This window comes from Pristiophorus japonicus, chromosome 15 (genome assembly GCF_044704955.1).
Source record: "Pristiophorus japonicus isolate sPriJap1 chromosome 15, sPriJap1.hap1, whole genome shotgun sequence".
Lineage (NCBI taxonomy): Eukaryota > Metazoa > Chordata > Chondrichthyes > Pristiophoridae > Pristiophorus > Pristiophorus japonicus.
In genome coordinates, this window is record NC_091991.1 from 24,287,997 (window position 1) to 24,304,173 (window position 16,177).

General features: G+C 42.9%; 1 protein-coding gene and 1 long non-coding RNA gene across 2 annotated transcripts in view; one reads left to right on the forward strand and one right to left on the reverse strand.

Moving 5' to 3' along the window:
* The window catches only part of LOC139280649 (protein kinase C-binding protein NELL2-like), a 290,626-nt gene that overhangs the window by 197,377 nt on the left and 77,072 nt on the right, over nt 1–16,177 (reverse strand). Inside the window, exons 10-12 of the mRNA XM_070900237.1 lie at nt 11,230–11,321; nt 7,366–7,468; nt 1,822–1,950 (exon numbers count right to left, since the gene is read on the reverse strand). Of these exons, the coding sequence (XP_070756338.1) occupies nt 1,822–1,950; nt 7,366–7,468; nt 11,230–11,321 (324 nt within the window). The remainder of the gene's footprint in view (nt 1–1,821; nt 1,951–7,365; nt 7,469–11,229; nt 11,322–16,177) is intronic.
* LOC139280650 (uncharacterized) overlaps nt 1–16,177 on the forward strand; it is a 275,728-nt gene that overhangs the window by 113,866 nt on the left and 145,685 nt on the right. The gene's annotated exons all lie outside the window — the stretch shown is intronic.

Genomic DNA, 16,177 nt, shown 5'->3' on the forward strand with positions numbered 1-16,177 from the left:
GGATTGGAAAGCAGCTAATGTAACGCCTCTGTTTAAAAAAGGGGGCAGGCAAAAGGCAGGTAACTATAGGCCGGTTAGTTTAACATCTGTAGTGGGGAAAATGCTTGAAACTATCATTAAGGAAGAAATAGCGGGACATCTAGATAGGAATAGTGCAATCAAGCAGACGCAGCATGGATTCATGAAAGGGAAATCATGTTTGACTAACTTACTGGAATTCTTTGAGGATATAACGAGCATGGTGGATAGAGGTGTACTGATGGATGTGGTGTATTTAGATTTCCAGAAGGCATTCGATAAGGTGCCACACAAAATGTTACTGCAGAAGATAAAGGTATGTGGAGTCAGAGGATATGTATTAGCATGGATAGAGAATTGGCTGGCGAACAGAAAGCAGAGAGTTGGGATAAATGGGTCCTTTTCCGGTTGGAAATCAGTGGTTATTGGTGTGCCACAGGGATCGGTGAATGGACCACAACTGTTTACAATATACATAGATGACCTAGAAGAGGGGACAGAGTGTAGTGCAGCAAAATTTGCAGATGACACTAAGATTAGTAGGAAAGCAGGTTGTGTAGAGGACTCAGAGAGGCTGCAAAGAGATTTAGATAGGTTAAGCGAATGGGCTAAGGTATGGCAGATGGAATACAATGTCGGAAAATGTGAGGTCATCCACCTTGGGGAAAAAAAACAGTAAAAGGGAATATTATTTGAATGGGGAGAAATTACAACATGCTGCGGTGCAGAGGGACCTGGGGGTCCTTGTGCATGAATCCCAAAATGTTAGTTTGCAGGTGCAGCAGGTAATCAGGAAGGCGATGGAATGTTGGCCTTCATTGCGAGAGGGATGGAGTACAAAAGCAGGGAGGTCCTGCTGCAACTGTATAGGGTATTGGTGAGGCCGCACCTGGAGTACTGCGTGCAGTTTTGGTCACCTTACTTAAGGAAGGATATACTAGCTTTGGAAGGGGTACAGAGACGATTCACTAGGCTGATTCCGGAGATGACGGGGTTACCTTATGATGATAGATTGAGTAGATTGGGTCTTTACTCGTTGGAGTTCAGAAGGATGAGGGGTGATCTTATAGAAACATTTAAAATAATGAAAGGGATAGACAAGATAGAGGCAGAGAGGTTGTTTCCACTGGTCGGGGAGACTAGAACTAGGGGGCACAGCCTCAAAATACGGAGGAGCCAATTGAAAACCGATTTGAGAAAGAATTTCTTCTCCCAGAGGGTTGTGAATCTGTGGAATTCTCTGCCCAAGGAAGCAGTTGAGGCTAGCTCATTGAATGTTTTCAAGTCAAAGATAGATAGATTTTTAACCAATAATGGAATTAAGGGTTACGGGGAGAGGGCGGGTAAGTGGAGCTGAGTCCACGACCAGATCAGCCATGATCTTATTGAATGGCGGAGCAGGCTCTAGGGGCTAGATGGCCTACTCCTGTTCCTAATTCTTATGTTCTTATGTTCTACATAAATCATATTATGTAAACTTGTACTGTAGCATAAATGCCTTTTTAGGCATTTAGGATAGTATAAATGTTCAACTCTCTTCCCCCAAAAGGCTGTGGATGTTGGAACAATTAGCGCTTTCAAGACTAAGATCAGTAGATTTTTATAGGTACGGGTATCAAGGAATATGGAACAAAGGCGAGATTATGGAGATGTGGTGCAGATCAGCCATGATCTAATTGAATGGTGGAGCAGACTTGATGGGCTGAATGGCCTTATCCTGTTCCTATGTTCCTCGCCTATAATTAGTAAAGATGAACATGGGCATGAAATAGAGGCTCTGCTGCTAAACGTGTTCACACTAACCTTCACAGTAGGCTTCATCATCACGAAGAGGAGTAAAGCCAGTTTTGCATTTGCAGATGGCACCGGCTTCCAAGTTCATACATTCAGAATTCTCAATGCATTTGGGGCCCTCAGCACAAAAATCATTGCCTGCAGTGAGAAAGAATACTTGGAGTGATTATAGTGTCAAAGCCCTACTCTAATAGGACTGGCATGCAGTGTTCCTCAGCATTGGTACATTGCAGAGCTATTTAGTAAAAGGTCTGAGGTCTTACTCTGTCAATGAAACACATTTTCATTCAATCTAACATTTGTTACTATGATTTTGCTTAGTAGGCACACTACGATAGGACCTACTTGCCCATGTCACTTCAATCCATCAGTTCCCATGATCTAAATTCATGCATTAAGGAGAGAACCTGAAAATGGCTAATAGTGAGTAAAAAAGCATTGGTCACGTCCAAGGGGAAATATGAGTATATCTCAAGTTGGCTCCAATGCTTTATTAGCCTGTTCATGGAACTATTTATTTATTGTAAGTTAGGAAGGAATTTCTTCACTCAGAGGGTTATGAACCTTTGGAATTCTCTGCCCCAAAGAACTGTGGATACTCAGTAGTTGAGTATACTCAAGGCTGAGATCAACAGATTTTGGACTCCAGGGGAATCAAGGGATATGGGGATTGGGCAGGAAAGTGGAGTTAAGGTCGAAGTTCAGTCATGATCTTATTGAATGGCGGAGCAGGCTCGAAGGGCCGTATGGCCTGCTCCTGCTCCTAATTCTTATCTTTTTATGTTATTTTATTTTCTATGCAAGTTCTTTTCAGTGAAACCACTTTACAGAGAGACCCTGTCAATGGCTGACAGTGACAAATGCAGCTGGAAATAGAACAGTGATTAGTGTTCCAGCTGTCACTGTCAAGGCAGGAATCCAGTAAATGAGGAGAGGTTGGACTTTGCCAACAAAATAATATTTTCAGAGAAAGGTGGGTAGAATGGTGATTTACTGGAGAAAAACTTTTCCAACATTTATATCATCAGTACACCGCTAAGCACCTCTATTATGTAGGAATAATGAGCCAGAAATTGCATGGGAATTCACACCATTAGAATGATGCATTAACGTCACTACCCATTAGTAATTCGTTTAAAAATCCAGCAATTTGCTGAGTAAAAGAGATATGCCATGAGTTCCAATCCTTCCCAAATTGCTGAATGATTTGTACCGCTCCGCCATAAGCCAAAAGCAGGATTTCTTGCCGCGAAGCTCCCCAATGAACTTAATGGTGATCCTGAAACATCTGGCCCATTATTTGTTGCTTTATCCATATCAAATTGCTGGACCCAGTCCACAATATAGCTTTTTTTGGGGCGAGAGTGTCTTTATTCTTATATCAGTATTCTCACACTTGCCTAAGTCATACCGTGGCTGAAAAGACAGGCAGGTTATTCGCTCCCAGACCTCGTCTTGTGATGCCCTTTAGCTCACTAGGAGGTATAGGCAAGGGAAGCCCGGATTAATTCATAAGAACATAAGAAATAGGAGCAGTAGCAGGCCCTCGAGCCTGCTCCGCCATTGAATAACATTCAATAGCTGACCATCGACCTCAACTCCACTTTCCTGCCTGATCTCAATATCCCTTTATTCCCCTAGACTCCAAAAATCTATCTATCTCAACCTTGAATATATTCAGAGACTCATCATCCATAGCCCTCTGGGGCAGAGAATTCCAAAGATTCACAACCCTCTGAGTAAAGAAATTCCTCCTCATTTCTGTCTTAAATGGCCTACCCCTTATCCTGAGACTGTGCCCCCTAGTTCTCGACACTCCAGCCAGGGGAAACAACTTCTCAGCATCTACCCTGTCAAACCTCTTCAGAATCTTGTATGTTTCTGTCATATATGTACTTTTGGGGTCACTAGCCACTAGATGGCATCACTGTTGGAGGCCATTGGGCTGCAAGCACGTGTGTTAAACAATACTCAGTCGAACAGTTATTGCATACACAACATTTGACGATGAGCCATGCAAAAATGAGCACAATTGGATTGTTGGAGCGATTTGTGGAAGGAGAAGATTGGGCAGACTTTGTGAGCTGTTTAAGCCAGTTTTTCATGGCCAACAAAATGGAGGAGGTCGGCGATGCAGATCGGCGCCGGGCAGTGTTCCTCATGGTTTGCAGTCCAAAAATTTATGGTCTGATAAAGAATCTACTCCTGCCTGTGCATTCAACAGAGAAGACGTATGAAGAATTGTGCACACTGGTACAGGACCACCTTAAGCCAGACGAAGGCATCATCATCTCGAGATACAGATTTTACACGCACGTTCGCTCAGAGGGCCAGAATGCAGCGGAATTCTTTGCCGACCTGAGATGTCTAACGAGACCGTGTAAGTTCGGGGCTGTGTTGGCAGACATGCTGGGGGACTTATTTGCAATCAGCATCTAAAGCAGAACGAGCCTACAGCATGGTAGAGAAAGAAGCACTAGCCTGTGTGTGTGGGGTTAAAAAGATGCATCAGTACCTGTCTGGTCTTCGGTTTGAACCGAAGACAGATCACAAGCCGCTCATTTCACTGTTCTCTGAAAACAACGGTATCAATATCAATGCTTCATCCCGCATCCAGAGGTGGGCACTGACATTATCCGCTTAAAATTATGTCATTCACCATAGACCTGGCACCGAGAATTGTGCCGATGCTTTGAGCCATCTGCCGTTGCCCACACCGGAGGTGGAAACCGGCAGTTATGGATGCTTTTGAGAGTGAAGGAACCTCTGTCATGGCTCAACAAGTTAAGACCTGGACCAGCCAGGACACAATTTTATCGGTGGTGAAGGGTTGCATCCTCAAAGGTGATTGGTCTGCCATACCCAAGCAAATGTGCAAGAAGACCAAACCTTATATTCATCGCAAAGACGAACTGTCTATTCTGTCGGATTGTATACTGTGAGGCAATCGTGTTGTTATGCCCAAGAAAGGGAGAGAGAAATTTGTACGTGAGCTACATAGCACACATCCCAGCATTGTAACGATGAAAGCCATTGCCAAGTCTCATGTATGGTGGCCGGGAATTGAATCTGAGCTGGAATCATGTGTACATCAGTGCAACACTTGCATGCAGCTCAGCAAAGCACCAGTGGAATCGCTGCTGAGTCTGTAGTCGTGGCTGTCCAAACCATGGTCCAAGATCCACATAGACTTTGCAGGTCCCTTCCTGGGGAAGATGTTTTTAGTTGTGGTGAATGCATATTCGAAGTGGATAGAGTGTATAATCATGTCATCCAGCACATCCACAGCTATCATTGAGAATCTCAGCGTCATGTTCGCGACACATGGTCTGCCTGACATCGTTGTTAGCGACAATGGATCGTGCTTCACCAGTCAGGAGTTTCAAGAGTTCATGAAACTCAATGATATCAAACATGTAAGGTCAGCAACATTCAAACCTGCATCCAATGGGCAAGCAGAACGTGCTGTCCAAGCGAGTAACCCAAGGGTCACTGCAGACGCACCTGTCATGCATACTGCTTAGTTACAGGACAGGACCACACATGCTTACCGGGATCTCGCCTGCTGAACTAATGATGAAGAGAGGTCTTAAGACCAAGCTATCTCTTGTACACCCTGACTTGAATAATCATGTTGAAAATAGAAGACAAAGTCAGCAACGGTATGTTCTGAATTATGGTTAGGGTCCCACGTGGATCGCTGATAACTGTCATGGCCAAGGAGGGCAACAGAGTATTTATTGTTAAGCTCAAAAATGGGAAAACATGCAGGAAACATATGGGTCAGACAAAGCTATGGCACACAGACGAACCGGAAGAGACAATTGACGACCAACCAACCTACCCCCAGTCATCAAAGGACGCAGTAGTCATCAGTGAATCGGGACTTTCAATCACCGACATGTTCAATGAAAATGGACTTTCAATCCCTGACATGGCCATTGCCACTCCCACCAGGTCAGCCACTCAGCCACCAGTCACAAGAGACTCTGAACACTCACCCAAGGCTGGAGTTGAACTGAGACGGTCAACCCGGGAGCAGTAAACACCGGACCGTCCCAATTTGTAATAGACTGTGTTAATATCTCAGAGGGGAGTATTGTCATGTATGTACTTTTGGGATCACTGGCCACTAGATGGCGTCACTGTTGGAGGCCATTGGGCTGCACGCACATGTGTGTAGCCCAAGTATAAAAGGCCAGCCATTTGGTATATTAGTAATTTTGGGCCTTAAAGCAGAGCCAAGTTCATACCTCTTGGAGTTAAACAGTACTCAATCTAACAGTTATTGCATACACAACAGTGTCAATGAGAGCACCTCTCATTCTTCTAAACTCCAGAGAGTATAGGCCCTGTCTACACAATTTCTCCTCATAAGACAGCCCTCTCATCCCAGGAATCAATCTAGTGAACATTCGTTGTACCGCCTCCAAGGCAAGTACATCCTTCCTTAGATAAGGAAACCTAAACTGTGCACAGTACTCCAGGTGTGGTCTTACCAAGGTCCTGTACAATTGTAGCAATACTTCCTTACTCTTATACAACATAAGAGCATAAGAAATAAGAAATAGAAGCAGGAGTAGGCCACTTGGCCCCTCGAGCCTGCTCTGTCATTTAATAAGATCATGGCTGATCTGATCATGGATTCAGTTCCACTTCCCTGCCCACTCCCCATAACCCTTTATTCCCTTATCATACAAAAATCTGTCGATCTCCGCCTTAAATATATTCAATGACCCAGCCTCTACAGCTCTCTGGGGCAGAGAATTCCATAGATTTAAAACCCTCTGAGAGAAGAAATTCCTCCTCATCTCAGTTTTAAATGGGCAACCCCTTATTCTGAGACTATGTCCCCTAGTTTTAGTTTCCCCTATGAGTGGAAATATCCTCTCTGCATCCACCTTGTCGAGCCCCCTCATTATCTTATATGTTTCAATAAGATCACCTCTCATTCTTCTGAACTCCAATGAGTAGAGGCCCAACCTATTCAACATATCTTCATAAGTCAGCCCCCTCATCTCTGGAGTCAACCTAGTAAACCCCCTTGCAATAAAGGACAATATGCCATTTGCCTTCCTTATTGCTTGCTGTATTCAATCTTTGATAATTCCTCCCTCGGCCCAATCAACACATCTCTCTTGTTGACATGGGTCAGAAAGGAAGCTCGCCAAGCGGAGGCCTACGATCATGACCTGTGGCCGGCTGCTCCGTACCACAGCAGAATGCCGCAACATGATGGTTTTGCAAATGGATATGTGACTTTCTCTTCATATTTTGTCATGCACAAGGAACAGAGATCATTGGCCTCAGAAGCATTGTACCACACAGTAACAGAACGGACAATGCACCGTGTCATCTCAGCTCAAATAAATGCGAATTTTGCACAAAGCAGTTGGTCATATTCGCTACACCTGGAACTTAAGTGAAAGACCTGACTGGGAAGGTTTGATCAATCAATTCCTAAGATGGAACAATTTGCATTTTGCACACGGTACAATGATTCTGAGTCAGAACTTGACTTCTATATGTATTCTTAAGCCCTGTATCTGTTACCTCTGCAAACCTTACAGCAGCTGTGTGTCAGGGAGATTTGATTTGATGTTGAACAAGGCACCGAAGGGCAGCTTGGATATAGAACACGCTGCATCGATTTGTCCTGTCAAATGATGCAGAAGATGTTAATTAAACCCATTTAAGAATCACCACTTTGCCACATTAGAGCTATAATTGTTTTTAACAAAAATCATTACTCTTATAGCAGATGTATTTGTTATTGCATTGAACAGAATCATTTTATTTCTAATATGAAAGATGACCATTTAACTTTTGCGCCTTAATGGATTTTATGCTTACTATTTACAATTGATCGTCTTCACGGCTTTCTGGCCTCCCACCTCTGGCCCCAATCCTCCTCTGGCCCCAATCCTCCCCCCAGTCACCGACCACGTACCCCCGCACTCCTTCCCACCGTGATCCTCCTCCGGCCCCAGTCACTGACCATCTACCCCCACCCTGATACTCCTATAGCCCCGATACTCCTCTGGCCCTCTCCTTGGATATGTGACTTTCTATTCATATTTTATCTTGCACAAGGAGATCATTGGCCTCAGAAGCATTGTACCACACAGTAACAGAATGGACACTGCACCGTGTTATCTCAGATCAAATAAACATGAATTTTACTCAAAGCAGTTGGTCATATTCGTGACACCTGGAACGTAAACTTAAGTGAAAGATCCCCAACTATACCCCCGCACTGCCCCCCCCCCCCCCCGATCCCTCCCTCCCTTCTCTCTGCGGCCTAGTGCCACAGGCCTACCCACCCGACCATCAGCCAGCCTCTTCAACTGGCTGGCTGCGGGCGGGAAAAGAGCTTAGAAATGCTAATCAGGCCCTGCCGATAATTTTGGCAGAAGCCTGCGATTTCCAGCCCTACCGCTCCCTACCCGCTTCCAAATTAAAATTCCGGCCTTTGTGTCAGGTTGTCCGTGCTGTTGATTCATCCCCACTAGGAAGTTGGTCGTAGCTGCACAAGCTTATTTCACACAAGTCCCTTCCAGCCAGCTCCGAGAGAAGCTTTCGCTCGATGAACTTGGGCTGGATTGAAACTTTGGAGTGGATTTTCAACTTGCCGCGGGCGATGTGGATCAGCCGTGCCTGATAGAAAATGTCCGATTTTCATTTCTATTAATTTTTCAATGGTTTCTATATTGATGGCTGGTCTTCAAGGCCAGTTTTGTCCCCTGGGTGGCGAGTTGAAAATATACCCCCTGCCCCTAGATTCTTGAGGTGAAAGGACAATGTACAACAACACTGCTTCACCTAATCCCCAGGAACAGAATGGAATCTTGTTTTAAATATTAAATAGGTTTGATACTGCATTTCTAAAATGAATGGAAGTAAAAATAATGATTTAAGCAAAAGTATACATGAAAGAGGAGCCTCCAAAGAATGCTAATCTCCAGACGTAGCTAACTCACATACTAGAAGGAAAGACTTGTATTTATATAATGCCTTTCACAACCACCGGACATTTCAAAGCACTTTACAGTCAATCAAGTACTTTTGGAGTGTAGTCACTGTTGTAATGTGGGAAATGTGGCAGCCAACATGTGCACAGCAAGCTCCCACAAATGGCAATGTTTTTGTTTTGTTAATTGAGGGATAAAGAGAGTAAACTGCTTGAACTGCCCCAAAGTCTCCTCTTTAAATAATTATGAATGAGAAAATCTATGGTGCAAAACTATAACGAAAATGTGCGTGCTGTTAAATATTACTAATAACAAAAATAAGCCTAGAATACATCACAGGAGAAACTACTTTGAAGAACACTGTACTAATTTACTTCAACACAACTTTATATGTAAAACATAAAACAGATGTAAATTCAGCTGAAAATGTTTAAGCTGACACTAGACTGAAATTCTGCTGAAAGTATGCAATATAGCTGGCACACATTTTTAAACTGATAGTACAAAATGAAATAAAAGAGGGTTGACAATTTGTTGCCTGAAACGTTGGGAAACACACTTCACTTTTTAATTCATATCACAGGCAGAGGTTTATTGACCTTTTCTGCTCAACCCGACTTATTGCCCTTTGTTTTGTGGTGTGCCTTACACAAAAGATCACAAACTGATCAAAAGTGGTGCTAAGTTCCAAAGTTTTATTCACGTCAAAGCTAGCGTAGCTGCTGCATAATACTCTGCACTTCTGCGCTGTGTTGTTGGAACTTATTCACTGTATATTTTAATTTAGAAAATATCACAACATTTTCACAGCACAGCTTTAAGAGAGAAAGCTCAGTTCTTTCGAAGCAGACAGTTGTTCTTTTCCACAAATCTCTTCACGCAGCTAGATCCTCTAGCACCATTCTAGAAATGTGCATAAATACTTCAGAACTGTATAAATGGGCCATTTAAAGATGTGCTGCAGGCTCATGGCAAGTGGCAAATCTTAATATGCAGCCAGCAAGAAGCATTTGCCACCTGTCTGGTTTTTGTGAGAGCGACCCAGTTTACCTGGAATACTGGCACGTCCCTTGGGAGACAGCTGGAATTTTTAGAATCGTGGAAAATCTCATTTCCAATCTAGCCCTGTAGAACTTTCTGGGCAAGGCAGGATGAGAAATTTAAAATTAAGACGATTTTGATAAATTCATCAGTGATTTGCAACCCAGCTTTGTACACTTGTGAAGGGAAATAGGAACTTCAACACACGCTGTGGAAGGGAAGAAACTTTGCTGGAACCAGTCAATTCTTTTTTTTTGAAATTAGAGTTAACTAGTAATTAGAATTAACAATCCAATGCATTTGAACCAATTAAAGGATATCTGGTTGTTAACAAGTACTAAACATCTACAGAAATTATACTGTGTAACTTGTGCAATCAACATCTGCCAGCAATTGGCCCTTGGGCACATCACTGAATTTTTTTTTTGAATGCATATTTCTGTAATTAACTGACTGAGACTAAAAGCATTGGTATCAATGAACTCTCTCCTCGTTTACACTGCTGGTTATGTTTGACTGACTGTTTGTTTGGCTGCAGTACATGATTGGTAAAATGACCAATAAAACCACAGGATATTAAGGGGAACAGGTAGGGTAGATAGAGAGAAACTATTTCTGCTGGTTGAGGATTCTCGGACAAGGGGGTATAGTCTAAAAATTAGAGCCAGATCTTTCAGGAGTGAAATCAGGAAACACTTCTACACACAAAGGGTGGTAGAAGTTTTGAACCGTCTTCCGCAATTGATGCTACATCAATTGTTAATTTTAAATCGAAGATTAATAGCTTTTTCTTAATCAAAGGTATTAAGGGACATGGGCCAAAGGCAGGTATATGGAGTTAGATCGCAGATCAGCCTTGATCTCATCAAATGGAGGAACAGGCTCGAGGGGCTGAATGGCCTACTCCTGTTCCTATGTTCCTACAAGCTCCATCAGCTCCATTCCCCTATCCCATCCTTGTCCATATTTGGCCTGGCAAAAGATGACAACCCCAAGCCAGAAAAAAAAGTCTTGAATTGAGTCCAGCGACCTCTACCAATGAAAAGGACAAGAAGCAGAAGATCATGGGCACATTGTCAAGAGCAAGGCTCCCTCCAAATCTGACACCATTCTGGCTTGGACATATACTGCTGGTCCTTCTTTGTCCCTGGTTCAAAACTCTGGAATTGCCCACTGGATACTGTCAGCACATGGACTGCAGCAGTTCGAGGAGAAGTTCCACATCACCTTCTCAGCGAAACTAGGGACGAGCAATCAAAGCAGCCATGTCAGGGTTACCCACATCCCAAAAACAAATCAAATAAAAGTAATAATTTGCAAATAAGAACAAAATGAGGACTAGAATTTACACACCAAAGCCTGCATTTAGAATGGTCATTTTGTATGGCATTTTAACAATTCCTACCTTACATTCCAAGAGATAACACTCTCCTGGTGTTTTCCATTCTGTCATCCTCTGCCCATTAGAGTAAATTTTGCTGCCGCGGACACATACAGCTGATAACAAAAGCACATTATTTCAGTTTTTATGTGTGCGTTCAACAAACCAGTCGCTATTTCTATGTAATAGAGTTGGAAACATAAAGAGCATTAATTGGATTCCATCTGATGTACAACCGTTCAGCATCACAGTTATACCTCTGCTGAAAAGAAGTTTGTTAAAAGGTTTCTTTCCCCATCTCTCCTGAAGATGCCGGCTCACTCTAGGGTACAGTTAACCTCCAGTATTGTGTCCAAGAGCCCATTCATCCTGTCTGCGCAGGATGGCTTTAACTTTGTAAAAAGAAAATTGTGACATTTTATAATAAATAGTAAAAACTGAGGTTAAAAGATAAATTTGGAATGAAAATTTAAACAAAACAAAAAGTGACAATTCTGCAAAATCAACTCTGAAAGGATATACTTGCTTCGGAGGCAGTTCGGAGAAGGTTCACTAGGTTGATTCCGGGGATGAGGGGGTTGACTTATGAGGAAAGGTTGAGTAGGTTGGGCCTCTACTCATTGGAATTCAGAAGAATGAGAGATGATCTTATCGAAACGTATAAGATTATGAGGGGGCTTGACAAGGTGGATGCAGAGAGGATGTTTCCACTGATGGGGGAGACTAGAACTAGCGGGCATGATCTTAGAATAAGGGGCTGCCCATTTAAAACAGAGATGAGGAGAAATTTCTTCTCTCAGAGGGTTGTAAATCTGTGGAATTCGCTGCCCCAGAGAGCTGTGGAAGCTGGGACATTGAATAAATTTAAGTCAGAAATAGACAGTTTCTTAAATAATAAGGGGATAAGGGGTTATGGGGGGCGGGCGGGGAAGTGGAGTTGAGTCCATGATCAGATCAGCCATGATCTTATTGAATGGCGGAGCAGGCTCGAGGGGCCGTATGTCCTACTCCTGTTCCTATTTCTTATGTTTTATGTTCAGTCCTGGCAAGGGGTAGATTTTGGACTGGGCATGCATGGTGTACTTAGAAATCAGCAGCACCAGAGCCTGGTTGGAGGGAAGGTTGATTTGTTTCCCGTGATAATCCCAACCTCAGAGCAGGGCTCTACGTGTCATATCAGTATGAATTTATCCACCTTCTCCACCAGTCGTTCCATAATCATACTGAGTGAAACTGCTTAGGTGCCACTTGGTACTGATTTGTGCTGTGAGCTGTGAGAATGGGGTTGAAATGCCCCGGACTCATTTCCCTACCAACTGCAGGCAATTTTACTTTTAGAATTTTTGTATAGCCGGTCGTCAGAGGCTAACATCCGTGTGCTAGCTTCGCCCTCTCTCCCCCCCGGCCCCCTCCCCCCCCCCCCCCCCCACCGCTCTAGCGTTTACATTGCTAAATCCATCTCCATTATCCTGACAGCAGATTCATAGACCCACATATTTATCACCCACTACCTGAACTATAGAAATGTTTAAATGAAAAAATGTTTTCTAAAGGTGCTAGGTGAAAGAATTTCATCCCATCGGTCTAGGCTAGATTCAAAGTTAAGTGTCAAAGGTGAAACAACACTGCTAAAGCAATGCATCATCCAGTCCCTCAGTGCTTAATCTTTAAAAAACAAGTGATATCGAGGTCTTACATGAGTGTGGTGATTGTAAATTCTACTGACACTGTTTCTGCATTGCTGTCTCCTGGCTCTTCACCATTTTGATACATTTTTTTTTTATTTGTTCACGGGATGTGGGCGTCACTGGGAAGGCCCAGCATTTATTGCCCATCATAATTGCACTTGAGAAGGTGGTGGTGAGCTGCCTTCTTGAACTGTTGCAGTCCGTGCTTCTTTGTAGAAGTTTGATATAAATGAGTGGAATAGGTCATTTCAGAGGGCAGTTAAGATGTCAACCACATTACTGTGGGTCTGGAGTCACATATAGGCTAGACCGAGGTAAGGATGGCAGATTTCTTTCCCTAAAGGACATCAGTGAACCAGATGGGTTTTTACGACAATATGGCAGTTTCACGGTCTGAAATAATTCCAGATTTATTTAATTAACTAGATCTAAACTCCCCAGCTGCCGTGGTGGGATTTGAACTAGTCTGGATTACTAGTCGAGGAACACAACCACTACGCTACTGTACCCCATAGGTACACTGAAGTTTAATGGAATGATTAGAATATTAAGCTATAAAATTAAAATGGCAGATTTTGAAGGCATGTATAGCTGCATTTTACCATTAAATACATTCCTATCAGTTCATTTCTGTTATCACAACATGTTGTCAATGTTTTTAAATCTGTTGCTGTGGAATTGAGACTTTGCATACGGACAATGTGTTCTCGGATTGGGACAAATGGACCTTGTGGGGACAGAATGGAAGGAGCTTGACACTGTATTTGACTTGTACCACGCCAGATATGGGTGTGCTTGATTCTGTAACTAGGTGCCCAAAATGAGCACAAAAAGCCACTAACACTTTTGAAATGAATATATACTATACTGGATTCATTTACGTAACCCAGTGTACTCTCAAGCAGGGAGTCAGGAAACAGCAGTTCAAAAACAGGATCAGTACCACTGCACCCATTAAGAAATCAGTCTCCTTAAAACCCTAGTTTCAAACATCTTAGTTACAGGGTGTTGATAACTTAAGAGATACAGCCAGCTGTCACCTGGGTTACTATCTGACATTAATGGCAAATAGCCATTCAATGTCCCTTTTTTCAGAGTACTGTAGTCGAGGTTTGGGTTAGGAGAGGTCAGTACAACAGTTATATTCATCTATTGTCAACTGATTTTTCCCTCCTATCATTGATGGGATAAGGACAGGGGAAGCTGTCAGGTGCAACAGAACAATATAGCTAAAACTGTGCCCTTACTGAGGACACCACTCCAGCTGTGTTACGCAAAATTTAAAATAAAAAACATGGGAATTAAATATTTTTAAATAGCAAATGTACCCTTCAGTGGCTGATCAGGAGAAATAATGGGTGCAATGCACAAAGTGTAATACGCCGAATCAACACGCTAGAAACGTGTAAAATTCTGACGGGTTTAGACAGGTTAGATGCAGGAAGAATGTTCCCAATGTTGGGGAAGTCCAGAACCAGGGGTCACAGTCTAAGGATAAGGGGTAAGCCATTTAGGATCGAGATGAGGAGAAACTTCTTTACCCAGAGAGTGGTGAACCTGTGGAATTCTCTACCACAGAAAGTTATTGAGGGCATTTCACTAAATATATTCAAAAAGGAATTAAATATAGTCCTTACTACTAGTGGGATCAAGGGGTATGGCGAGAAAGCAGGAATGGGGTACTGAAGTTGTATGTTCAGCCATGAACTCATTGAATGGCGGTGCAGGCTCGAAGGGCCGATGGGCTACTCCTGCACCTATTTTCTATGTTTCTATGTTTCTATGTTAAATAATAAATTCTAAGGGAACAAACAGGACAAAGAGAGAAGTTCGGAGAATTATTTTTTTTACACAGAGAAAGAACAAACTTGTATTTATATAGCGCCTTTCATGATCTCAGGACTGCCCAAAGCACTATACGGCCAATGAAGTACATTTGAAGTGTAGTCACTGTTGTAACGTAGAATGGCATTATGGAGAGGGCTACCAGCAATCCTTTTAAGGTCCGACTGTTAGACTTCTCAACGTCTCATAGGCCCCAATTTACATAAGAAAAGAGCTTCTTCCCTGTTTTGGGAGGGCGTGCTGGGTGCCCTTTTAAGGATGCGTTTATTTGTAACAGCAAAATACTCTGATTGGGTCTCCTTAATCACATGGCCTGATTGCTGATTGGTCCCCTTGTTCATGTAAATAACCACAGCGATATTCTAGGCAAAAGACCTGGAGCTAACCCAAAAGCCCTAGAAGCAGATCCAGCTCCAGGCTCGAGCGGCAATGAGCTTCGTGCGGATCATGGTGCAGCTGCACTTCCGGCTTTCTCGTATATCGCACTGCACATGCGTGACCGGTTCGAGCATGCATGCGCAAACGGGGGAGGCGCTGTCCAAGGCGTGCATGCGCAGGACACAAAAAAGTTGTTGCAAATAATCACTCCGCCCATTTAAAGGCCTGCCTGAAAGTTAAAAGCAATTAGGCGCACAAGGTACCCACCAGACTTTTAACTGCAGTCGCCCGTTTTTCAGACGCAAAATGGACAGCCAACCATTGAAAGTCTCACCCATTATCTTTGTATTGCAGATTTACCCCTATATCACTGACAGGTATCTAATAAATATATATTCATGACATTAGTAAAATAATGGACCCTTGTATTATACAGTCTGTAAATACGCAGATCACCGGTAACTCAAATCTACGAGTACGCAAAGTCAAGCCATCTGGTTTTGAACTTTTTTATAGAAAGAAAAAAGAAAGACTTGCATTTATATAACGCCTTTCACAACCACCGGACATCTCAAAGCGCTTTACAACCAATGAAGTACTTTTGGAGTGTAGTCACTGTTGTAATGTAGGAAACGTGGTAGCCAATTTGCACACAGCAAGCTTCCACAAACAACATTGTGATAATGACCAGATAATTTGTTTTAGTGATGTTGAATGAAGGATAAATATTGCCCAGGACACCAGCGTTAACTCTACTGCTCTTCTTCAAAATAGTGCCATGGGATCTTTTACATCCATCTAAAAGACAGTACCTCTGACACTGCACTGGAGTGTCAGCCTAGATTTGTCATGCATCAAAGTCTTTGAAGGAGGACTTGAACCCACAACCTTCTGACTCAGAGGCAAGAGTGCTACCCACTGAGCCACAGCAGTATGCTGCTGTTAACTCCAATGGTTAAACAGAAATAGCTGGCTGTTCCAGATTTCCGCACAACCGTAAATGATCATTAAAAGATTACTTCAACCCTACAACAGCAATTTAATTGTGTTTCATCCTGACA